Raw genomic sequence first — 27,760 nt, forward strand, 5'->3', positions numbered from 1 at the left:
GAGTTCAAAACCAGCCTGGGCAACATGGCATACCACCCCATGCACACACACACACACACAAAATACAAAACATTAGCTGGGTATGGTGGTGTGCAACTGTAGTCCAGCTACTTGGTAGACTGAGGTGAGAAGATTGCATGAGCCCAGGAGTTTGAGGCTGCAGTAATCATGCTACAGCACTCCAGCCTGAAAACAGAGCAAGAAAAAAAAGAATTTTATTATAGATCTATGTAATGTATGTATTCCTCCAATTAAACACCAGCATATGGAAATTAATATTTTATAAGTAAAAAGTAATAATATTAATGACATTTTATGTTTACAGGTGCATGGAGAAAATAAGAGGGGACCTCCCAGGTCAAATGTTTCCCAGTTTAAGCATACATGTTGCAATGACCAGAATGATTATTTTAATCTCTGCTTACAGTGTTCTCCTCATTCCTTGTCATTTGTCATACAGTGTAGATTGACAGTGTTGGGATGAAGCAGAAACTGGAAGGGTATTACAGAATTTTGCTCCCCAAAAGCATTTTTCTTTACATATGCATTCTTTCAACAAATATTTACTGAGCACTTGGGAAATACAGTGACAAGCAAAAAAGGCAGCACATATAATCTTTTGTTGGAATTTGTATTTCTGTTACTACCAGATCAAATTCATACCAACCATCTTGAGGGAAATTCTATTCATAGTTAAGGTTGTTCACTGAGGAAACAAATCTGAAAGGCATTGCAATTTATCAGGCAGATTAGTAGAATTCAAGTAACACGTTAGAAGATAAATTAGAGGAGGGCCGGGCATGGTGGCTCAAGCCTGTAATCCCAGCACTTTGGGAGGCCGAGATGGGCGGATCACGAGGTCAGGAGATCGAGACCATCCTGGCTAACCCGGTGAAACCCCGTCTCTACCAAAAAAATACAAAAAAACTAGCCGGGCGAGGTGGCGGGCGCCTGTAGTCCCAGCTACTGGGGAGGCTGAGGCAGGAGAGTGGCATAAACCCAGGAGGTGGAGCTTGCAGTGAGCCAAGGTCCGGCCACTGCACTCCAGCCTGGGCGACAGAGCAAGACTCTGTCTCAAAAAAAAAAAAAAAAAAAAAGAAGATAAATTAGAAACTCAGAAAATTGGTATATCCTTTTGGATTTTTCAGATTGTGACATCAAAATTACACTGATCTATTAATCTAATATATACATTAAAGAACTGTACACATTTACACTAACATAGAGATTATTCTTATGTCTATCTGTGTAAACAAGCATAGTAGAAGATTTGGAAATCCTGATGCCAAGATCATTTCTATGGTTTCTGAATGGGATTATGAGAATTCATCCTCCTTCATCAATATTTTATGATATTTTTCCATAATGAGCATATATCATTTTTGTAACAGGAACTATTACAAAATGGGTAAAATGGCATTAATCTGCAGATAAATGCAGCTAAAGAACTTCTATGTAGGGAAATTCTATGAACACTTGAAATTTGTGAGAAAAGTAGATGGAGCCTGTTAACTATAGCAGTGGCCCCGATAGACACTTCAATTGGCACATTTGCTTTCCAGTCATTCTCAAGATCAGACATAATTAGAAAGACATCAATATATTCAAATATGGGCTATAATGATTCACAGTGAGATAACTATTTTAGGTTTATATTTTTCCTCAACGTGTGCTTCCCCATAAATTTATCAGAGTGTTATTTGAACACAATATAGAGATTTAATAAATATTTGAAAGGTAACAAGATTCTTTACATACATTTTTTTAAAAATACTTTTTGTTCCCAAAGTACCTCTACTTCATATTAGTTTTTATGTATAATCTACTAATTAGAATGTATTAACTCATTTTTACAGAAAATCAATGTTTTTATTTCTTTGCAGTGAACCCCATGCACGGTTCTATGCAGCTCAGATAGTGCTAACATTCGAGTACCTCCATTCACTAGACCTCATCTACAGAGATCTAAAACCTGAAAATCTCTTAATTGACCATCAAGGCTATATCCAGGTATGACTTTAACACATTATGTATAATGTATTTGAGAAAATACTAGGAAGATATTGTATGTATGTAACCCCAACCTGGATTTTTTTTTGAAGAAGACAATTATTCCTAATAGTTTAAGTAGAGCTCAGAGTTTCGCTGCTATTACAGAGAAGCAAAAATCCTTTTATGAAAGGAACCTGTTTATATCTCCCTTAATCTATAGCTGTGAACTGAGTATAGCCTCTTGCATAAGGAGATATTAATAGCTAAATCTGTGAGCAGTTATTACTGCCAGGCATATTCCAAGTATTTTACATGTATTATTTCTTTAATCCTGATAAACCTATGAAGTGGAAATACCACTGTTATCTTCATTTTAAGATTAACAAAACTAAGGCATGGCAAGGTCATTTAGCCAGTAAATGGTAGTCAGAATTTGAACCTAGGCAGTCTGATCCCAGAGTCCATGCCCTTTATGACTACAATGTAACTGCCAAGGGATACCTGACTACCAATACTGAACTCGTAGCAACATTTTCTTTTCACTTCTACTACTAATAAAATGGGAGCATTTCTTTTTACACAATTATCAATAGATTCTCCCATTGACATTTTTACACTTCTGATGGTGCAATTAATGGCAGAGGACATATTGGGGTAAGGCAGACATTTAGCATTGTTTCATTTTTATTAATGCTATTTATTTTTACCTTTTATTTTCACTTTTTTATTCCTTGGGTCTAGGATCTTATAATAATGACTGAAAAGGGTTTTGTTGTTATTAATTTGTTCCTTTTCTTTGTGTTGAGGAAGGATTTCCAACTTGGAGTGTTTAAACCTTCATTCACTAACTGTTCATTAATGAATTTCAATTACATGGACTTAATTTTTTTTTCCATTTCTTTCATAGTTTTGATTTGAATTTTAAACTTTCAATTTAGGTTCAATAAATACATTTATTGTGAGGTAATACATTTTCACTAATATTCTCTTTTTCTTTTATAGGTCACAGACTTTGGGTTTGCCAAAAGAGTTAAAGGCAGAACTTGGACATTATGTGGAACTCCAGAGTATTTGGCTCCAGAAATAATTCTCAGCAAGGTATATTCATAATATCAATACGTAAGAGGTAGAAATATGAGTCATGCATCCCTATGGACTTTTGTAAAAACGGTTTATTGATCTAATTTTACATTTTTAATTTGATCTGAGTTATGAATTTAAATCTATTTGTGCATGATTACTAAAGAATTACTATTTAGCATCTACCACTAATCCTAAACCTCTGTCAATTTTAACTCTGGGTCTTAGAGAAATAATATGAATAAATATGACCTCTAGATCCATGTTTTGCAACCAAAAACATAGTCTTTTCTTAATTATTCCTGGTAACAGGAGGGTAGAGAAGACTTGCTCTGGATTATACCAAGAGGTAAATCTAGAGATGATATGTACTCATTGTCCATTCTTTCTTTTCAAATTTACCAGTTAAATAAAAGGAATGTGTGAGAAGTGTTTTTAAATTTTAAATAGGACTATTAACAGCAATTGAATAGTTTTAGTTGTATTGAAGGCAGCTCTACTTTTCTAAATAGTGAAATGTGGTGAGAGAAACTATACCTATATCTAAAAGAACGGTTAACTTTTCCTCTGCCATCTCTTGGTGGAGAAGTCTAGAAAGGAGAACCTAACAATAACCAGGCACAAATAGGAGAGAGGAAAAGGAAGGGAATAAGACGCATGCTTCAGTGCTTCCCAAATGGGATCACTGAAATATGGCTAACCTATAGAAGGGTTAAAATAAAAGATTTCTTTCAAGTTTTCTCTCATTATCTTTCGTAATTTAAATAATGTATAACTTCTTGATATTTTATTATCTAAATATCATTGCAGTTAACACATTTCTTTAAATACAGTTAACAAATAATGTGACAACAAAATGAGCACTAAAACTTTTACAAATGTGTATTTATTGTAAAAGTAATACTCATTATACAAAATTTAGAAAATAGAAAAACATAAAGAAACAACCAAAAAAAACCTATATGTAATCCCACCAACCTAGAGGCAGCCTTTTTAAAAACTTTCATATATATATGTACATTTTAGCTTTTATTTTAGGTTTGGAGTTACATGTGAAGGTTTGTTACATAGGTAAACTCATGTCATGGGGGTTTGTTGTACAGATTATTTCATCACTCAGGAATTAAGCCCAATACCCATAGTTACCTTTCTTATCCTCTCCCTCCTCCCTACCTCCACTCTCAAGTAGAATCCCACGTCTGTTTTTTCCTTCTTTGTCTTTATAAATTCTCATCATTTAGCTCCCACTTATAAGTGAAAACATGTGGTATTTAGTTTTCTGTTCCTGCATTAGTTTGCTGAGGATGATAGCCTCCAGCTCCATCCATGTTTATGCAAAAGACATGATCTCATTCCTTTTTATAGCTTTATAGTATTCCATAGTGTATATGTACCACATTTTCTTTATCTAGTCTACAATTGATAGACATGTAGGTTGATTCCATGTCTTTGCTATTGTGAATAGTGCCACAATGCATAAACAAATGCATGTGTCTTTATGATGGAATGATTTATAATCCTCTGGGTATATACCCAGTAGTGGGATTGCTGGGTTGAATGGTAGTTCTGCTTTTAACTCTTTGAGGAATCTCCATACTGCTTTCCACAATGGTTGAACTAATTTACACTCCTACCGACAGTGTCTAAGGGTTCACTTTTCTCTGCAACCTTGCCAGCATCTGTTATGTTTTTACTATTTATTTATTTATTTATTTTGAAGATGGAGTCTCGCTCTGTCGCCCAGGCTATAGTGCAGTGGCATGATCTCAGCTCACTGCAACCTCTGCCTCCTGAGTTCAAGCGATTCTCCTGCCTCAGGCTCCCAAGTAGGTGGGACTACAGGCATGCACCACCACATCCAGCTAATTTTTGTATTTTTTGGTAGACACGGGGTTTCACCATATTGGCCAGGCTGGTCTTGAACTCCCGACCTCAAGTGATCCACCCTCCTCGGCCTCCCATAGTGCTGGGATTACAGGCGTGAGCCACTGCACCCTACCATTTTTTGACTTTTTAGTAATAGCCATTCTGACTGGTGTGGAATGGTATCTCATTATGGTTTTGACTTGCTTGCATTTCTCTAATGATCAGTGATATTGAGCATTTTTTCATATCTTTGTTGGCCACATGTATGTCTTCTTTTGAAAAGTGTCAATTCATGTCCTTTGCCCACCTTTCCTTTTTTTTTTTTTTTTTTTTTTTGAGACGGAGTCTCGCTCTGTCGCCCAGGCTGGAGTGCAATGGCCGAATCTCAGCTCACTGCAAGCTCCGCCTCCCGGGTTTACGCCATCCTCCTGCCTCAGCCTCCCGAGTAGCTGGGACTACTGGCGCCTGCCACCTCGCCCGGCTAGTTTTTTGTATTTTTTAGTAGAGACGGGGTTTCACCGTGTTAGCCAGGATGGTCTCGATCTCCTGACCTCGTGATCCGCCCGTCTCGTCCTCCCAAAGTGCTGGGATTACAGGCTTGAGCCACTGCACCCGGCCTAATGGGGTGGTTTGTTTCTTGTAAATTTGTTTAAGATCCTCATAGATGCTGGATATTAGACCTTTGGCAGGTGCATAGTTTGCAAATATTTTCTCCCATTCTGTAGGTTCTCTGTTTACCGTTGATAGTTTCTTTTGCTCTTCAGAATCTCTTCAATTTAATTAGATCCCAGTTGACAGTGTTTGCTGTTGTTGGAATTGCTTTTGGTGTCTTTGTCATGAAACCTTTGTCCATTCCTATGTCCAGAATGGCATTGCCTAGGTTATCTTCCAAGGTTTTTATACTTTGGGGTTTTGCATTTAAGTCTTTAATCAATCTTGAGCTGATTTTTGTATATGGTATAAGGAAGGGGTCTATCTTCAGTCTTCTGCATATGGCTAGCCACTTATCCCAGCACCATTTATTGAATAGGGAATCTTTTCCCCATTGCTTGGTTTTGTCAGCTTTGTCAAAGATCAGGTGGTCATAGTTGTGTGGCCTTACTTCTGGGTTGTCATAGTTGAAATAATAGTGAATGTATATAGTCTTGTCTCTGACTTTTTTCACTTTTGTTATAACAAGCACACAAACATCATTCTAATGGCTTGTTTGCAAATGTACCATAGAGTATTTAGCCACTCTTCTATTGTTGAGTGTTCAGGTTTTATTTTTGGTTTTTGTTTTTTATTATTATAAATAACTATGATAAACATCCTTATACATAAAGCTTTTTCTGTATTTTACATTATTTCCATAGCATATATTCCCAGAAGTAAAATTACTGGGTCAAGGAGTAGGAACATTTTTAAGGCTTTTGATATATATTGCCAAATTGCTTTCCAAAGTTATTATGCCATTTTACACTTCTACCATTAGTGTATTATAGTGCCTATTTTATAACACTATCACTGGGTATACCCATTTTTAAAATATTTACTAATTTAATAGGTAATAAATTGTATCTCATTGTTTTAATTCTCATGTTTTTGATTTATTTTTCAGATGGTTAATAGCCATTTGGTATTTCTTTGTGTGTCTGTAAATTATTAGTTCATTTCCTTTGCCCATTTGTCTATTGTAATTTAACATTTTTCTTATTGATGTGTTTTGATTTCTATACCTTGGGTATTAACTTGTGTCTGACACATTTACTATAAACATTAGCACACAATTTAAACATATAAATCAAAAAGTTAAAGCGAGTTAATGCCTATTTCTATTAGAAAACAAAGTGCTATTCCTATTATACCACTCCTTCCCTTAAAAAGATATATACAGTATCAGGAAAGAAAAAAGAGATAAAGAAAATCTCTATAGCATTATAGTATTATATTTTTGCTAGAATTTTGAAAACTAAGTAGTTTGTAAAGCTAAAATTTTGACAGAAGTGTGGAATGTGGAGAGTCGTGATGGTAGAGGGTACCTCTGAGGGCGGAACAATAGATCTGGGTAGAATTCAGCTTATTTCTCTTCATGACCAGGTTGTTGGGGTTGTTAAAAAATCTCTTGTGCCAGTTGATACTGATCATAGTTAATAAAGTATATTAGCCTGTTATTCTTATTTATTTTCTTATAAATACTTCCAGATTTTAATTTTAGTAAGCTTAATATGAAAAAAAACACAAACATTACCTTAGATTTTTACATTTGGTTTGCAAAGCACTTTTTATATACATTACTCCCTTTCATTTGATACAGTCCTCACAAAACATACCTTTTAGAGATAGGAAGCAAAACAGTAGATAGCAGAAGTAAAGTATACTTAAATATTTACATTAATTGAATTCTACATTAAACTTTTTGCTTTCACAAAATCCTATGAAGCAGATGGGATTATCCCTAGCACATTCACCCTCCTAACTCCAAAAATACAGAGTATTTTGAAGTCAACTTCACTATTTACTATGTAGTCCAGTTTCCATTATTTTCTTTGAAAACTTTCAATCTTTCTGGGCATGCTGTGGAAAATCTGATTCATAAGATTATGGACCTAGAATGGGCCTTAAGAAGTAATGTGGTCTAACTGCCTTCCTGTTATTGAGCAAGAACTAACTTATACCAGTGAAATAAAGAAAATTTCATTGTCTATAATATTCTTAATCATTTTAGGAAGAAGATTTAATAATCTTTCCTAATATCCAATTTCAATATCTGGAAATCCTCTCCTTTGTTTAATTTAAATCTGACGTGATACATTTGGTTCATTTTTAAATTCTGTCCTGAATAGCTGCTCAGCAATTGCTTTAAAAAATTTTTTATATGCTTCCAGATCATTTTGAAATTATCTTTGATTTCATTCTCTTCTGAGTAACTTAAATAACAGTTGACATTGGTGTTGGTTTATCTCAGGGCTACAATAAGGCAGTGGATTGGTGGGCATTAGGAGTGCTAATCTATGAAATGGCAGCTGGCTATCCCCCATTCTTTGCAGACCAACCAATTCAGATTTATGAAAAGATTGTTTCTGGAAAGGTAAGTAAAATATTTTATTATTCCTCTCTTATTACTGTACATGAATTTTAAGCTTCATGGATTGAAACTATATTGTGTCATAATTATTATTCTACATTGGGAAAAATACAGAAAAATCTACAGTTGCTGCTCTTAATAGCATAAGAAATGAATCATTTCAGTTTCTTAAGAATAAAAGGGCAGTTTTATAAAGAAATTAACAAAACAGTAAAGCAATGTCTGTATTTAGTATTTTTATCACAAAGAACAGGATCATAGCCATAATTCTCAATATTCCTTCAAATAAATAAAAATGGTTTATTATTTCATATGTCTATCTTCATGGAGAAAAGTTTTTGGGGCTGTTTTATATGCCCTTCCATTTTCAGGAGAGACTTCTTGTTTTAATTATGTACAATACTATAAAATTGGAAGTAAAAGTAAATACAAAATGAATAAGCCTTTTTAAGATGGAAATTTATAGAACTGACTTTAACAGAATTGTTCATATAGATTGTGATTATAATTGTCATTGGTTTTTAGCAAACACGGAAATAACATTAATTTTTCATGAACATGAGTAGACTTACTATGTTGTAGTATTTTACATTTTGTAAATTTCTTTCTAAACCTTCCTTCTTTTGCACTTATAACCTCTAATTTTGCTTTCAAGAGTATTTTGTTTAGGGTCAATCATTTGCGCTTGCCTTAACTGAGACCTCAGATCTTTTTTAAAAAAGACCATATTCAATTCAATAGAAATGAGCTTGGATTTCCTATCATGCAGCAAAAGAATAGGCTTTTAAACATTCCCAGAAGGAGACCTTCTATACATTAATGACAAAATATATGGGAAGGGGTATTTTGCTTATTTTCCCTTCTTTCTATTTCTACATGTCGTACTACTTTGTCTTTTCTTTCCCACATAGTCCCGTTTAGAATATGATCAGGAAATAGAGCATCAATCTTGATACCACGTTAGCCTGAGGTGTTATATAGTTGAGGTTTTTTTGTTTTGTTTTTTATTTGTTTGTTTTGTATTTTGTGACCTTCTTAGGCAGAGATAAGCCTAATCAATCTGAAGAATCTGGAAGAGATAGAGGGAAAGATCTTTGTATCTCTAAGTCTTTATTTCTTTGTATCTCAGCCATATTCAAGCTCTACATTTAGTGTGAAAGCTTACCCTTGACATCTATCAACTTACAGTTTCCATTGTTAATTATTCTCAAGGTACCCTGAATGTCAATAATGTGGTAATTTATCTTTTTTGCCAACACTCAAATTTAAATCATAGATGCTGCACAGCTGGGCTGTAGGAACAAGACACTTGCCAATAGAATTAGTCTATCCAATCACCTAGAATATACATTTCAGCACAGTATTGTTCCCTATCTCAGAGTACATATGCAGTCTGCCTGGATCACAAGATTTTCCCTTGTATTTTGCCACGTTTTATGTAGAAAGTTTTATGTATTATCAGTATTCACAAATTAGGTGACTGACTAAAGAATTTATACCCCAACTATGTCAAAGGTAAAAAAATAAATACCTCTTACAGATAAATAAACCAGGCTAGATGTTGAACACTGTGCACTGATAAAGGCAATACAGAAAAGCAGAATGTAGTACTTATTTAAACAAGTATTAATATCACTGCTGTTCTTGTTACATTTGTAGATCTCTGGCTTCAGATTTCTTATCTTTGTAATTGTTTTCCCCCAGCAGAACTTTTGATATGAACAAAACAAAACTTTGAGGAAAATTAACAGACAAGGCAGTGATTTATTTTTGAAGAATTTGAGAAGTGTAGACTCTCAAGAGGACTAAAGGTCATATGAAGAATGATGAGAGAACCAAAATACATTAAAATCACAAATGGAAGAAGAATATTTTACTAATACAAAAACTAAGAATGTAAATATAATAATTGTTTCAAATAATTTAACTGACAGTAATTATAAAGTTCTTGAATCTTTAGTATATTGCTTTTATTTATGCTTAACTTCATGTAAGAAATGCAGTTTTCTAACAAGGATACTGTCATAACTAAATTTACATTTATTAAGAAAAGCTGCTTTAGTTAAAATTAATGTATCTTCATCTTTATGCATTGGCCTCAATTTGCCAATCATTCTCTATTAGTTAAAATTTATATTCAGCTGTTCATGAATATATATTCATTTTATATCAAACTTTAAAATTTTGTATCTAATAATCAGCATATATTCTAAAATCATAACAGTCTAAATCGTAGGCACCTTATAAGAATAACAACATAAAACTGTATTATATCACAATATTCTGTTTTCCCCATCATTTATTTAGAAATGTGACAGGATATTTGGTGTACTTCTGTTTTTTAGCTAAAAGTACCAGATTATCTTTCCCCATATGGGACATAAAATTATCCCTATCTCTTACTCCCTTTACTCATCTAAAGTAGAAGTCATGAAAGCGGAATTTTTGCCATTAAAAGGTGCTGTATTATGTGAAGTTAGATTGTATTAACCATTTCCCAACAAATGATCTGTTTCAACACTCAGATTCAAACTAGAATGTGTCTCTATTCCCATTGCAAAAATATTATTGTCTCTCTGGTTAGTAGCTAAAAGCCAAATTGGAAACTAACTAGTTTTTTAAATTTTGCAAATTATTAAAAATCCAATTTGGTCTTATATTTGTGGATCCTCATATTTATATTTGCATTTGAACTTTTAATGGTTTTAATGTTATATCATTTAAGAATGTGGTTTTCATTCAGAATTGTTTTTGTTGATTTTAGAAGCATATTATTTTATGCAACCACGTCTTATATTGATTATATCCTCCATTCTGAAGTCATGTTATAAAGATTGTAGGTATCAATGACCTATCAAAGTTAAAGTTAAATTTATTAATTAAGTGATAAATTCACTGAAGTACGTATATATGAACATTAGATTGTAAAATACTTTCTCTATTACAATATTTTAACTCAAGCTGGTAATTTTAAATGCACACAAAGATGATCAATCAACTTGTTAGATTCTCTCCTACACATATTTTGCCTTTAAAAAAACAGAGGAGGTGGTATTTAAATGTCAAATTATTCATGCAATGTTAGGGTTTGAGTCTACAAATTCATAGTTGAAAGAAAAGACTTATGATTCCTGCATTAACTATGCCTCATCCTAGCAATACATATGCTGAGTTTCTGTATGTAGTCTTTAAATTTCATGCCTCATTGTCATTTACTCCATGACAAGAGTCAGTTATGGTCTCTATAGCACCTCTATCTGGCTGCATTACCTATGTAAATATAGAAAGTTTATATTGCAGTCAAAAATTATACTTGCATGTAAGGTACTCAAGTAACAGCTACTATGGAAACCATAACTTTAGAGCCCTTGGCTTATGTGATTAAAAAAAAATTCTTAGCTTCAACATATCTAATATAAATATTGTTCCACGCTTAATGAGTAACACTATATAAGGAGACATTATGCAAAATATAGAAGCATAAACATAAGCATATACTGAATGATCAAAGAATCGGTTAATTTTTCCTGAAGGGAAATTCAATATTTACATGAAGAGTAATTGATTATCAGCCCTATTGCTGCTATTCCTTTCTGTCTCAGGGGTCCCTAAGACTATCTCCAGGTTTGGTGATTCACCAGGAGGACTCAACAAGATTCAGCATACAGTGGTACTTGAGGCTAAGATTTATTTCAACAAAAGGGTACAAAGTGAAGATAGCAAAAGTCCAGAAGACACCGGGCACAAGCTTTCAAGAGTCCTCTCCCAGGGCAGTCACAAGAGGTGCACATAATTCCTTCAGCAACAAACTCTGACAAGCATGAAATTTTATCTACCAGCAATACTCATTTAAATACTCAATGCCCAAGATTTTCATTGGGGGTTGGTCACATATGCACCCTCTGCCTAGCACATGCCAAAATCCCAGGCTCCCAGAACAAAAGTAGATGTTCAGAATAAACTATGTTGTTTGTACCAACAGTCTAGGCACAGTGAGCCACTCTAATCCTTTAGGGAAAGTTTCATATTGGTATAAGGGCACTGGTACTATTCCAATTGCCATACATCTCCCAAGGGCCAAACTTGTAAGCGGTTCTTTCTGAGAGTAGCAGTCTCAGGCCTGCTATGTTAGCTGTTTTCTACACACATTCTGTTTCCTAAATAACATACACATAGGCAGATATTCCACTATACTTTTTCTAAGATACTATTGTTAATGCTTTTGGGGAAATTACAATATCATTTACTACTTTGCTATGGCCATAGTTAAAGAGACTTAGAAGTACTCAAAAATCATTTTCATAAAACACAAAAGCAGTTTTACTCTTTTTGTAAAACCCAGGGCCAGTTTTAAACACTTCACTGTGGTTATTAAAATTCTTATTAATACCTTCTTTGGTGACAGCTCTTTTGGTCCTATGAGCAAATAATCGCAAAACTGGCTTCTTATGTGAGAGCAGGGGGAGGGAGAATGGGGTAGATCATAATCCTCTGCAACCTTGTAGACTCATATCTACCACTGTTTCTGCATAGGTAAGGGAACAGATTAGAGAGCCCACAGATGCAATACCAATATTTATAAATATTTTTAATGTCTTAGCTCTTTCTTTTCACATGTAGAATCCAGGCTGATTAAAGATGCCCAGGTCTTATGAGATAGTGTGGAACTCGGCACCATATCTATAACATGCCTAGTATATGAAAAGTTATTATGCCTGTTGAAAAATTGTCTAATGTATATGTTCATTTTTGATCAATCAATTCTTTACTGGGATTGCAGATGTTTTGAGAACTTACTGTGCCTAATTTAGAAATAATTTGTTAAAATTTATCTCAACATGCTCATAGCCAGTAGTTAATAGATTATTGCTTCTTGGCTGTGTAAAAACTCCTTTGAGTCATGTAAGCCTATAATAAATTTTATCCCAATTCATAAAAGATAATGTTACTAGTTAAATGATCCTTTCTCCTGCCAATAACTGCAGAATAGCACTAAGATTTTTCTCTTCTTTCAAAGAACAACTTTGTAATTTCTGTGATTAAGCTTAGTGTAAACCAATTTGATTTGGCCTCCTTTTATTTCTTTTTCTTATTATTATTTTTATTTTTTTACTTTTTTGAAATGGAATCTTGCTCTGTTGCCCAGGCTGAACTGTAGTGGCAAAGTCTTGGCCCCCTGCAGCCTCTGCCTCCTGTGTTCAAGTGATTCTCCTGCCTCAGCCTCCTGAGTAGCTGGGACTACAGGCATGTGCCACCACACCCAGCTAATTTTTGTGTTTTTAGTAGGGACAGGGTTTCACTATGTTGGCCAGACTGGTTTTGAAATCCTGACCTCAAGTGATCCACCTGTCTTGGCCTCTCAGATTACTGGGATTACAGGCATCAGCCATAGAACCCAGTCGGCCTTATTTTATTTCTAAAAGAAAAAAAAGTCAGGAAACCAGATAGTGATTTTAAATCACTCAGTATGTATACCATGAACAACATGAATGGATTCACTTTTTGGTTGTAACTTCCTCTTGAACTTTTAGAAAATAATAGTTATTCCTAAAACTCAAATGTGCAAGACTTTATAATCAGTGCTGAAAGCAGAAAAAATATTCTGTTGAGTTTGCTCAATTCAGAGTGAGTTTTATAGTTCGTTTAACATATTATATAATGTAATTTGATGGTAGTTTAGGATATCAGCCATATTGACAATGGTGTCTTTATATAACAAAGTTATAGTAAGACATTTTCCCCCTCACTTTATCAAACTTAGGACCTTAAGAAAAGATGAAAGTGTTTGTTCTATAAATTAACAGGTGGGGCCTGAGACAAGAAGAAAGGAGGAACTTCCTACACTTTCCCAATGACTTTTCTAGCACAGACTGTCCTTGGCGTGTCTGTAAAAATAATGATAGATATGGCTGTCTTCCAAGTTCTTTCTTTAATTCAAAAATTCAGTTTCAGATCATTAAAGTAGTATTCTAATGGGAAGGCTTAAAAAATGAAAACTGTGCTGAATTAATGTCTGCAAAATACTAGGCATAATACAAGGCAGTTTCATGTAAGTTACATAATTTCTTTTCATACCTGCCAGATGAGATATACTCTCATTGTTTTATAAATGAGGAAACTGAGACTCAGAAAGTTAAGAGTTTTCCCTAGATTGCAGAGCATGTATGTAGTGGAGTTGGAATTGGAACCCAGGAATTCTTTCTACTAAAGAAATAGCTTGGTAGAATTTTTAGATGGCAAAGATGTTCACTTTTATTTCGTTTAACTCTCTAGTCCTGTATGTAGGTAAATCAAAACTCAGAATTACCCGGAGACAAAAGGTAGTTTGTGGCAAAGCAAGAAATAGAAGAATCTAGTTCAGTGATTCATTTGTTATTCCTTCACTTGACTTCAGTGACTTTGTATCACTAATCATTCCCTCTCAATCTCCTTGGCTTGATCCTCTTCTCTTCTTTCTCTGCACTTCCTCAATGGGTGGTTTCATCCAGTCTCATGACTTAAATGCTCAGGACAATTCTCAAACTCATTTTTCCAGTCCATACATGTTTCCCAAATTCCATACTCTTGTATCTAGTTTCTAACTTGAAATCTTCACTTGGATATCTAATAGATACCTCAAATTCAACCTATCTAAAACTGACAAGTTTTTGTCCTCTTTCCTACACTCCACCCACCTCCCTTCACGAAGCCTTCCCCATCTAAACTGATGGCAACTCCACCCTTTCGGTTAGTCAGGCCAAGATACATTGGAGTGCTCACTTCATATCTAATGCACAGGGAAACCATTTTTACTTTGTCTTTAGAATTTACAGAATTCAGCCACTTCTTACCACATCCACTGCTGTTGCTCTTAAGTGAATCACTAGAGTGGTTCCTTAAAAATGTTAAATCATATCCCATTATTCTTTTCAAAACCTTGCAAGGATTCCCCATTTTCTTCAGAGTAAAAGTCAAATACCTTACAATGCAAAGTTTTATGAAGAAGATAGGATAACATTGTTAAAGGATCCCTCGGTTGCTAAGTTTTAATTGTCTTCCTCACTAGAATGTAAACTCCATGAAGGCAGAAATCTTCATTTTATTTTGTTTACTTACATAATCCAAGCACAAATTCCTGAGATATATTAGTAAGCACATAGTACTTGCTTAGTACAAGCATAACACATAGTAGAGGTTCAATGAATATTTGTCAGATTTCAATTCATGCATTCATTAAATATTTATGAAGCTCATAGTATGTGCCAGACCAGTTCTACATGCTGGATACAGCAAGTCAGTTGTGGTCTCTGCCTTCATGAAGCTTTCATGAAATGTACTCTATCTTTGGTGTCTTTCCTGAGAGTTACTGACTCAAGAGGTCTTCTGTGGATTCAAAACATTTTTTTTAAGTATCACAAGTGATTTTGATAAACACCATGTGTTGAGAGCTTGTTTTGTGTGTCTGTACCTCACTGGGGAATTAGATTTATTCTCCAGAAAATTTAATTAGAAAAATCAGAAGTAATATAGTCTCTAATGGTTGGAAAATATTCCTAAACAATAAATAATATTGAAGAAAAAATATTGAAGAAAACACCTTGGGAGGTATACATATCACAAACACCTATTTTATGTTATACAAACACTTCTTCCATGTTAAATGATGCCAGTTTCCCATAACCTTATCTCTCAGACCTAATGGCTAAATGATTTTAGACTGTCTTTCTCTTTTCAACATCTGGCTCTTTACATTTACTTTCACATTATTTGCCCTACCTTGGACTGGCAAAAAGCTCATAGGTATATGACAGGAAGATTAAGTTATTTTCCCAATAATTCCACTAACTGAGTTGGTAGTCTCACTGGAGCTCAGATTCCTTATCTTTAAAATGAGAGTTTAGACTTAAACTAAGCACCCTCTAGCTCCAATATTAGAAGATTCTGATTTCACTTTCTATAGTAGTTATAATTGATAATAATGATAAAAGTAATACCCTTTTGATATAGTTTTAAAGGAAAAATTAGATAGTCACTCTTCCCATCATAGAAATCTTTAGTGTCTCGAGGTTGATGTATTACAAATAAAAGTTGTGCATTTAAAACAATTTTGTTGAAGTTATTTTCTGTTCTTCACTAATTCCAGTTTGATAAATCAACATGGCTCTTTGGAAAGTTCAGTCAACAAGGAAATTACATTTCAGGTTAAATTTCAGAATAATCATGGGAAAAAATACTTTCACAATGACTTTCATTATTTCTCCCCCAAAATACTTTAAATATGTGACAGATTCCCTTTTTTTTTTTTTTTTTTTTTTGAGGCGGAGTCTCGCTCTGTCGCCCGGACTGGAGTGCAGTGGCCAGATCTCAGCTCACTGCAAGCTCCGCCTCCTGGGTTTCCGCCATTCTCCTGCCTCAGCCTCCCAAGTAGCTGGGACTACAGGCGCCCGCCACCTCGCCCGGCTAGTTTTTATATTTTTAGTAGAGACGGGGTTTCACCGTATTAGCCAGGATGGTCTCGATTTCCTGACCTCGTGATCCTCCCGTCTCGGCCTCCCAAAGTGCTGGGATTACAGGCTTGAGCCACCGCGCCCGGCCCAGATTCCCATTATTAACATGGACTACTATGAGAGTGTGGGCCACCTTCTTCTTCTCCAGAGAATCTCTGGAGAAGAGGGTGTGATATGGAGGTGAGGAGGATATGTCTATAATTTGAAAAGGTTTCCAAATCATTCTGATATCTGCGGTCATGACCTCCCATCACTCCCCATTTGAGAATCACTGTTCTGAAGATTAAAGACACACACACACACACACACGCAGAGTCAAGACCATCACTTTATTTGCATTCCAAAATAAAGAACTACATTATTTAGATGCTTTTATTTTTCATGCATTCCATTGCATATTACCTGAATTCCAAAGATAATTTATATGTAGTATATTACTGTCTGCCGTTTGAACATAATGAACCCTTTCATTATGTTCAAACGGTACATTACCATTGAACAGTTCACACAAATTTAATCCTAAACAAATATAGATGTACTTCAAATAAATTATTTCTTTGGAATCTAAATAAAGTTTAGATTTATCACTGGAAAAATCTGAGCTAACATACCCACTGGAAAAATGTCGTGTTATTTTTAAAGTAGACAGTGTGCCTTTTGAATACCCCTTATTCTCTAGTTCTTACTTCATCTAGGTAAATGAGGAAATGTGCGGCAAAATATTTTTAAGATGAAAATTTCAGTCTTTTAGAAGGTTCCTGATAATGACTATTTTTAAGTTATTGAATCATGGAAGGAGAATAGATAATTAAAAATATATACCCTGCAGTCAGTGTACCCAGTTTGGAATTACACCTTTACTATTTATTAGCTCTGTAATCTTAGGCAAAATAATTTCTGTAGGTCTCAATTGCTTCACCCCTACCTATAACATTTGGATAATAATCATACCTATGTTTTGGATTTTATAAGCCAGTACACAAAGTGTTTAGCGTAATGCCTAGCTTCTAGTAAACCATTGTGTCAAGAATAAAACTAGAGAAGGTAGAAGTTCACATACCTTACTGTTTTAGAACATAAAACTGCTCATAATCTAGGATAATAAAGGGCCTTGCAAAAAATGAGATTTTGAGTTGCTAATTTGTATGAGTTGAGCCCAAATCCTGGTCATTTATTAACTATTAACCCTTTAAATAGTCTTGGGTTGCTTGATATAATGTTAGTTTTCCTCTGGTATGATAATGATTTCAATTTACTGTATTGTTATTATTTACATTTATAATGCTATGATCTTTTACTAGCATAGAAAATAAAACCTCTGCATAAAGTAGTGAACAGAGTTGAGAATAGTGCTTTTCAAGCTTTTATGTACATATGAATCCCATGGTGATAAAAGCTCAGATTTTCAGGACCAATGCCCCCATCATCTGAGGCAAGCCACAGGAATCCACATTTTTATCCTTTTGTCTCCCAGTTTATTCTGATGTGCATGGGTCCTAGGACCAGATTTTGAGAGAATTTACTTATAGAATAGCACAAAAGTGGCAGTCAAAAGCTATGGTTTTGAATTTAACTTTACTATAAAACCTATCTTTGCATGCTGATGATTTAACTTCTACTTTAAGAACATGAGAATGTTTGTCAAGTATGTTGAGCTTTTAGAAAGTCAGAATATAAATTAAGGAATGTATATATTTGAAGACAGTGTAATAAAGAGCAAAATTCATGAAGATACAAATCATGACTAGATTTCTAGTCCCAATTGTGCCGCTTTATGGCCTGATGACTGGGGAAGCTATACCCAGTAACACTGCTGAATCTTAGTTTCTCCATCTTTAAAATGGAGTTAATACCGTGTTCACTGAATTTGTCCTATCCAACTAGAATGTAAGTTCCATGAAATCAGAGACTTGCCTGGTTTTGCTCACTGCTATATATCCAGCACCTAGAATAGTGCCTGGTGTATAGTAGGTACTCAATAAATAATTGTAAAATGGATGAACTACAGTATTTGAAATAGTCTAATAAATACTGAGAATAAAAATGGCATAGTACCTTCCCTCAGAAGCTCAGAGCCTGGGGGAGACAGAAATATGCACAAATACTACAGAATAGTTGAATAAGTAAATGTATTATAAAGAGCAACTGAGGTAATGTAATGATGCACTATGTAAATTATGAAGTGGTAGCACTTGTAGTGGTAGCACTTGTAGAGAAACAAAATAAAGAATGCAGAGAGTTCAGGAATGGGTGTCTTAACCCTTTAAAGTGTTTTCTACAAAGATGCTATGATCAATTTGTAGCTGAGGCTGTAATAATCCAGATATGTATACACATACATGTGTGCATACATATGTGTGTATGACAGGGAAAAGGGTGGTGGAAGAGATTGAACACAAGTTGGAAAGGATAGTGGGGAGGTGGTAGTGATGACAAAAAAGAATAAGGAGGCATAGATGCAGCTATTCTCTCATCCTTTGGTAGTACCCATTTAAATTTTTTTAGTACCCATATCAATGAAACAGTAAGAACCAGAAGTTAGGTTGGTATAGAAGAGAAGAATGTGTTTAAACAAAACAAAATGAAAAATAGACTTAGGTTTCCTATAAATGTTACTTTAACCTTATTGATTGCCAAAAATCTTCACTTATTTGGGGGTTTCCAGTTGTTTTTAAGGCTAGAGGTCAGTCTAGTAATTGTAAAGTCTTCACAAGTTAGTAGGTAGAAAAATGCTTTTAAACCAGTCTAAATCATTTTTAAACTGTTGCATAATAGGAGAATTATTTTTAAAAGCCAACCTCTGATAAATGAAAAATTTTTCCTATGCTGTGAAAGGCAGTGTGGGTTTTTACAACCATTTTTAGACTTCCTTTTTGATAGATCTCTTTTCAAAATGTACATACTGATTTCCTTCATATGCTGGTTCTTCTATTTATATTACAAAGTTAAATTTGTATATCTTTGAGACACAGATTTGTAATGTACAATCCAAAGAGATTGCTCTTAAAGATAGGTGAACCTTCTGATATTTTGCAAAAGTTCTGTAGGTATGCACATTTTTCTGGAGACTACTCCATGTTCTTAAAGACATCATGACCAAAGCAAGGCCCTAAGAGAACAGGTTTAGGTTTAGTTCATTCACCCAAGTAATTCTCTCCTTTATGACCACTGTGGGGACTGTAATGTGCAGTTAAAAGTATGTGAAGGTCATCGCTCCATATTTTTGTTTATATAATGCCTTGTTGCCTTAAAAAAAAGACTTTATGAAATCAAAACAGAAATATCATGTGTCTTAGAATGTGTGTTTTACCAAATGGTGTGTTTGTGTAGGTCCGATTCCCATCCCACTTCAGTTCAGATCTCAAGGACCTTCTACGGAACCTGCTGCAGGTGGATTTGACCAAGAGATATGGAAATCTAAAGAATGGTGTCAGTGATATAAAAACTCACAAGTGGTTTGCCACGACAGATTGGATTGCTATTTACCAGAGGAAGGTGAGATTTTCTTTTTTAATTTAAAAGCTTTTTTAAAGTTGGTGTTTAAATTATATGTGGTGGAGATATTTTCAACTTAACACATAGTTTTAATTTTTTTACCTTTTGAATTAATCTTGTGCAGGATCTAAAGTACTTTACAGCCCATAACTTAAAAATGAGTTTCCCTCTAGAATTTTTTTTTTTTTTTTTTTTTTTTTGAGGTGGAATCTCACTCTGTAGTCCACGCTGGAGTGCAGTGGCACAATCTCGGCTCACTGCAACCTCCGCCTCCTGGGTTCAAGTGATTCTCCTGCTTCAGCCTCTCGAGTAGCTGGGACTACGGGTGCATGCCATCACACCTGGCTAATTTTTTTGTATTTTTAGTAGAGACAGGGTTTCACTATGTTGGCCAGGCTGGTCTTGAACTCCTGACCTCAAGTGATCTGCCTGCCTCGGCCTCCCAACGAGCTGGAATTACAGGCATAAGCCACCACGCCTGGCCCTACCTAGCTTTAAAAGAAAGCATATATGCTATTTTGACCATCAACCTGAAATGTTTCCTTTGTTAAATTTTTCCTATCTATGCCTGTTACACTTCACAAAACTGTGGAAATTATATATTAGACAATGTCCTAAGGGTTTTCAAAACTGATGTGAAGCCACATTAGGAAGATATATAATAAATGTAGTTGCCCATCCAGAATTGGCATGTGCCAGATACATAACAACATTTAATTGCTAGTTTCATCCCTTTTTAGTCTTCATTTTGACCTCCCTGTGGCATTTATCAGGATTACACATTTTTTTATCTAGTGTTTCCCAAACAGACCATGCTTTTTTACACTTGTGCCTGTGTAAATTTTTTTTTCATTTACTCAGAATGACTTTTCCCATTTGTGCATCTGCCATACTCTTATTTATCTTTTAAGATTTAGCTTAAATATCACCTCTGATATTTTTCTCTGATGGGTATTCTTTATTAATATCTTACATGGTCACTGTTGTTTTAAAACATTTCATTGAGAACAGGTATCATATCTTACTTTTTTTTCATATTGCTATCATCTGGAAAGAGCTTTATGCTTGGTATATGCTCACTAAATGTTTGCTCACTGACTTAAATGAGCATTGGTCTCCCTTTAGGGATGCAGCTTTCTTTTATCCATTTGAAAGCTAATTTGAATATAATTCATACAAATAGAGGTTTTAATTCATGCTTTTTTGGAAGGTCAAAACAAATTATCCAAAGTTACTACTTTTTTCCTTTTAACAATTATTTATTCACATAAGATTTTTTCCAAATAGTTATCAGGTCCCTGCTTGTGTGTTAGGTATTCTGCAAGGTGCTGAGAATACAATGATGAGTAAAACCAACCTTTATTCCTGCCCATATGAAGCTTAATCCTTCCAGGGGACAGGGAGATTAGTCAGATGGTCATATAAATAAATATAGAGGTACTATACTTTGAGAAATGTGGAAATTCAGGATAACTTTGCACCTGAGTTTTTTGAGATTTGTTTTGTTTGGTCTTTTGTTTGATTCTTTGCTTGCTAAAGGGATTCTTAGTGTTAGAAATTCAGGCAACTTGAAGACTTGAATATAAGTATAGATCAAGTTAATCGCTGACATTATTATACCACCATAATAAAATAGAGAACAAACCCCAGCTAAACAGTAGCATATTTAAAAGAAAGTAGTATTGTTTTTTGTTTTGTTTTGTTTTGTTTTGCTACACAAGTTGCCAGTATAACAGTTGTGGTAACAGTAATATATTAATTGATAGTAGTTATCATTTCACTATTGTAATAATTTGAGACATTTAAGAAAAGATTTTGCTGCACTGAATTACCTTTGTCTCTCATTTTTCTTCTTAAATAATTAAAGATAATTTGCATGAATAAAGTGTTTTCATTTTGAATTATTTAATTTTTTTCTTCTTTTTTTCATAAAACCAAAACTTCTAATAATGTCATCTTTAATAATGCTGTGCATGATTGAGTTTCCTTAAGGAGAAAAAAAAATTAATGCTCTAATTAAGTATTAAAAGCACAGTTTTTCTAAGTTACATATTTTACAAACAATTACAGTAACAAGCTGGGTGCCCTGGCTCACACCTGAAATCCTAACACTTTGGGAGGCCAAGGTGGGTGGGTTGCTTGAGTCTCACTCAAGAGTTTGAGACCAGCCTGGGCAACATGGCAAAACCCCATCTCCACAAAAAATACAAAAAGTAGCTGGGTGTGATGGCTCATCCCTGTAGTCCCAGCTACTTGGGAGACTGAGGCAGGAGGATTGCTTGAGCCTGGGAGATTGGGGCTACAGTGAGCTGTGATTATGCCACTGTACTCCAGCCTGGGCAACAGAACAAGACCCTGTCTCAAATAAATAAATAAAGATTACAAAAACAAAACAATTAAAGAATTTTAAAATGCAGCAAAAAGAAAATATAGCCAGACCAAAACAATGTGAATGCAATACAGCCTATCTCACAAGAGGGATCCAGAAACTCTCTGTTCAAAGTTCATGAATCATGGCTGTTAGCATTATTATCGCAAATAGATGTGTTATATAGTCAATAACAAGATTTATAGCACTTTAAAATAGATTTAGATCTCATAAAAGCTGTTTGTTTTTTATATTTTTTCTAAATTTGCTAGCATCAATGCAATACTATGTAATTAATAAAAGCAACTCCCTATAACTTCTGCTTTCAGTCTTCAAAATAATCCTGTGAAATAAGTGATACCATTTCCCCATTTTACTGATGTGGAAATCAGCTCAGAGAGGTTAATTAATTTAAACATAATCATGCAGCTGCTAAGTAATACCTATATTTGATCCCAGGTTCTTCAGATTCTCAATTCCAGGTCACATTATCCCTTTAAAGTCCTTTTGGTATGATTCTTAAAATCAAACTCCAAACCACTAAACAATACATTGTTTCACAAGATTTTCATGAATTTTACATGTATCATCTTCTTAACTTTTATGCTTTGAGCATTTTGGGAGTAGGAAGACTCTGTCTCAGAAGGCAGCAAAAAAAGAGAAGGAACTGTGGGGTTAGGTAGACGTTGATCTGAATCCCTGATCAACCAATCATTAGCAGTATGATCATGAACAAATGATTTAACCTCTCTAAAGCATCAGTTTTATCACCCTTAAAATTTGAATTTGGATAGAGAATACAAAAGGAAGAGTAGTTTGGTGAGAAAGATTAGATAGATTGGCCCAGGCTCCATTTTCCTTTCTGGTTGAGATATGTTTCATATACTTATAACCAGGTAATTTATTAAGCAAATGAATTTGAAATTATCGTAATTCCACCATCCAAATAGAACCTAGTATTTGGCATATGTCTTTTTACTTTTTTTTCCTATGCTCTTCATCACTGCAGTCCGGTCCTATGAGCTCAGTAGCCAATGAAGATCTACCTCCTCCAACCCTGCACTTTACCCTTTCCTTCAGTCTCTTATATCACAGTTGCTACATACTACATAATTACATCTGAGTGACTTACTGCCATATTTTACAATCGTTTTAAAACAGGCCAGGTGCAGTGGCTCACACCTGTAATCCCATCAGTTTAGGAAGCCACAGTGGGAGGATCACTTGAGCCAGGAGTTCAAGACCAGGTGGGCAACATAGTGAGACGTCATCTCTTCAGAAAATAAAAAAGAATTAGCCAGGTGTGGTGGCACACACTTGGTCCCAGCTACTCTGGAGGCTGAGGCAGGAGGATCACTTAAGCCCAAGAGGTCAAGGCTGCAGTGAGCCATGATCATGCCACTGCACTCCAGACTGGGCTACAGAGCTGAGACCCTGTCTCTAAAAGAAGAAAAAAAGGCCGGGCGCGGTGGCTCAAGCCTGTAATCCCAGCACTTTGGGAGGCCGAGACGGGCGGATCACGAGGTCAGGAGATCGAGACCATCCTGGCTAACACGGTGAAACCCCGTCTCCACTAAAAATACAAAAACTAGCCGGGCGAGGTGGCGGGCGCCTGTAGTCCCAGCTACTCGGTAGGCTGAGGCAGGAGAATGGCGTAAACCCAGGAGGCGGAGCTTGCAGTGAGCTGAGATCTGGCCACTGCACTCCAGTCCGGGCGACAGAGCGAGACTCCGCCTCAAAAAAAAAAAAAAAAAAAAAAGAAGAAAAAAAATCCTACTCCACAATAAGTGTGTCTATTGAACTTGTATTTTCTTTCAGTGCTTTCTGAACTCTAACTTATTTTTTGTTCTTGTATAATAATTAACCAGTTTTCCCCTCCATATTTATTGAATAATTCTTATTTGGCCTCTTATCTGAAATTCTACCTTTACTAATATTAAATTAATATATACATCTGTCTATTTCTGAACTTTTTTATTTTTATTGATGCATACTATTTTTATATATTCATGAAGTACATGTTATATTTTAATAGATGCATAGTATGTGTAGTGACCAAAGCTGGGTATTAGCATATCCAGTACCTTGATTGTTTTTTATTTCTTTTTGTCGGGAATATTTCAAATTTTCTGTTCCAGTTACTTTGAAATATACAATATATTGTTGTGAAATATACAATATAACCACCCTGCTGTGCTATCAAATGCTAGAACTTATTCCTTCTGTCTAACTGTATGTTTGTTCTCAGTACCTTAGTTCTCTTCATCCCTTCCCCCAACACACATCCTTCCCAACCTCTGGTAGCTGTCTTTCTATACTTTGCCTCTAAGAGATCAACTTTTTTAGGTTCCACATATAAGTAAGAACATGTGATATTGTCTTTCCGTGCCTGGCTGATTTCACTTTACAGAATGATCTGTTTCCATCCTTGTTGCTACAAATGACAAGATTTCATTCTTTTTTTACAGCCAAATAGTATTCCTATATATATTACATTTTCTTTACCCATTCATCTGTTGAAGACACTTAGGTTGATTCCATATCTTTGCTGTTATGCATAGTGCTGCAATAAACATGAGGATTCAGGTACTGCTTTGATATACTGATTTCCTTTGGATTAGTGGAATTGCTGAATTGTATGATAGTTCTATTTTTAGGTTTTTGAAAAATCTCTATACTGTCTTCCATAGTGGCTGTACTAACTTACCTTTCTACCAACAGTGTATACGAATTCCCTTTTCTCTACATCCCCTCCAGCACTTGATATTTTTTGTCTTTTTGATAATAGCCATTCCTCCTGGTACGATGATATCTCACTGTGGTTTTGATTTGCATTTCCCTGATGATTAATGGTGTTGAGTGTTTTTTCATGTAGTGGTTAGCCATTGTAAGTCTGGTTTTGAGAAATGTGTACACATATCCTTTACCCATTTTAATTAGATTATTTATTTTTGGCTATTGAATTATTGGAGTTCCTTGTATATTCTGGATATTAGTCCCTTCTTGGATGAATAGTTTGCAAATAGTTTCTCCCATTCAACAGGTTGTCTCTTTACTCTTTTGATTGTCTCCTTTGCTCTGCAAAAACTTTTAATTTAATATAGCCCCATGTGCCTATTTTTGTTTTTGTTGCTTGTGCTTTTCAGGACTTAGCCATAAAATCTTTTTTGTTCATTAGGTTTTTTGTTTTATTTATTTATTTATTTATTTATGAGTTGGAGTTTCGCTCTTGTTGCCCAGGCTAGAGTGCAATGGCACGATCTCGGCTCACTGCACCCTCTACCTCCTGGGTTCAAGTGATTCTCCTGCCTCAGCTTCCCGAGTAGCTGGGATTACAGGTGCCCACAACCATGTCCAGCTAATTTTTGTATTTTTAGTAGAGACAGGGTTTCACCATGTTGGTCAGGCTGGTCTCAAACTCCTGACCTGCCTCAGCTTCCCAAAGTGCTGGGATTACAGGTGTGAGCCACCATGCCCCACCCATAAAATCTTTAACTAGACCAATGTTCTAGAGCATTTCCTCTGTGTTTTCTTCTAGTATTGTTATGGTTTGGGGCTTTATTTTTAGTACTTAATTCATTTTCAGTTGATTTGGGGATATGGTTTCAGTCTTCTGCATATAGATATCCAGTTTTTCCAGCACCATGTATTGAAGAGAGTGTCCTTTCCCCACTGTATGTTCTTGATGCCTTTGTCAAAAATCAGTTAATTGTAATACATGGGTTTATTTCTGGGTTCTCTATTCTGTTCCATGGGTCTCTGTGTCTGTTTTTATATCACTACCATGCTGTTTTAGTTACTGTAGCTTTGTAGTATATTTTGAAGTCAGGTAGTGTGATGCCTCCAGCGTTGCTCTTTTTGCTCTGGATTCCTTTGGCTATTCAGGCTCTTGTGTGGTTCCATACAAATTTTAGGATTTTTTTTTCTATTTCTGTGAAGACTATCATTGGTATTTTGATAGGAATTGCATTGAATCTGTAAATTGCTTTGCATAGTTGACCATTTTAATATATTTATTTTTCTGATTCATGACCATGGAATGTCTTTCCATTTATTTCTGTCCTTTTTAATTTCTTTCATCAGTGTTTTGTAGTTTTTCTTGTAGAGGTCTTTCAACTTCTTGGTTAAATTTATTCCTATCTATTTTATTTTATTTTATTTTGTTTTGTTTTTTTGTAGCTATTATAAATGGAATTATATTCCTGATTTCTTTCTTAGCTAGATCATTATTGGTGTATGGAAATGTCACTGATTTTGTATGTTCATTTTGTATTCTGCACCTTTACTTAATTTATCAGTTCTAAGAATATTCTGGTGGAGTCTTTAGGTTTCTCTGTATGTAAGATTATGTCATCTGGAAGGAGGGGCAGTTTGGCTTTTTCGTTTTCTATTTAGATGCCTTGTATTTCTTTCTCTTCCCTGATTGATCTGGCTAGGACTTCCATTACTATGTTGATTAGGAGTGGTGAAAGTGGACTTCGTTGTCTTGGTCCAATTCTTAGAGGAAAGTCTTTCAACTTTTCCTCATTCAATATGTTAGCTGTGAATTTGTCACATATGATCTTTATTATGTTGAGGAATGCCTCTTCTATGCCTAATTTGTTGAGAGTTTTTGTCAGGAGGGGATGTTGGCTTTCATCTAATGCTTTTTTCTGCATCTATTAAGATAATCATATGATTTTTGTTGTTCATTCTACTAAAGTGATGTATCATGTTAATTGATTTGCGTATATTGATCCGTCCTTGCATCCCTGGGATAAATCCCACTTGATCATGTTATATTATATATTTGTTGTGTTATTGGATTTTTGTTAGCTAGTATTTTGTTAAAAATTTTTGTGTCTATATTTGTCAGAGGTGTTGGTCTGTAGTGTTCTTTTTTTTTGTTGTTCACTTGTCTGGTTTTGTATCACAATACTGTTGGCCTCATAGAATAAGTTAAGAAGAATTCTCTCTTCTTTAATTTTTTGGAATAATTTGAGATGAATTGATGCTAGTTCTTCTTTATAAAGTTGATAAAATTGAACAGTAAAGCCATGCAGCCCTGGGCTTTTCTTTAATATTTGATGGGAATCTTTTTATTACATATTCAATCTGTTCCTCATTATTGGTCTGTTCAGATTTTCTATTTCTTTCTGGTTCATTCTATTTCTATTTCTTGTAGGTTGTATGTGTCCAAGAATGTATCTATTTCCTCTAGGTTTTCCAGTTAGTTAGCATATAGTTGCTCATGATAGTCTCCAATGATCTCCTGTATTTCTGTGGTGTCAGCTGTAACATATTTTTCGTTTTTGATTTTGTTAACTTGGATCTTCTCTCTTTTTTTCTTGGTTAGTCTAGCTAGCAGTTTATCAATTTTGGTTATTTTTTCAAAAAAAAACCCTTTCATTTTGATGATCCTTTGTA

At 34.8% G+C, this 27,760-nt stretch overlaps 1 protein-coding gene across 8 annotated transcripts in view; it reads left to right on the plus strand.

Annotated features, from left to right (window-relative positions):
* Positions 1-27,760, plus strand: part of PRKACB (protein kinase cAMP-activated catalytic subunit beta) — a 170,662-nt gene that overhangs the window by 131,882 nt on the left and 11,020 nt on the right. For all 8 annotated transcript variants that reach the window (XM_033225410.1, XM_033225407.1, XM_033225408.1 and 5 more), the window contains 4 exons: positions 1,884-2,010; positions 2,995-3,090; positions 7,886-8,008; positions 19,822-19,986. In XM_033225410.1, coding sequence (XP_033081301.1) covers positions 1,884-2,010; positions 2,995-3,090; positions 7,886-8,008; positions 19,822-19,986 — 511 coding nt within the window. The remainder of the gene's footprint in view (positions 1-1,883; positions 2,011-2,994; positions 3,091-7,885; positions 8,009-19,821; positions 19,987-27,760) is intronic.

This window comes from Trachypithecus francoisi, unplaced genomic scaffold (genome assembly GCF_009764315.1).
Source record: "Trachypithecus francoisi isolate TF-2019V2 unplaced genomic scaffold, Tfra_2.0 Lachesis_group12, whole genome shotgun sequence".
Taxonomy (NCBI): domain Eukaryota; kingdom Metazoa; phylum Chordata; class Mammalia; order Primates; family Cercopithecidae; genus Trachypithecus; species Trachypithecus francoisi.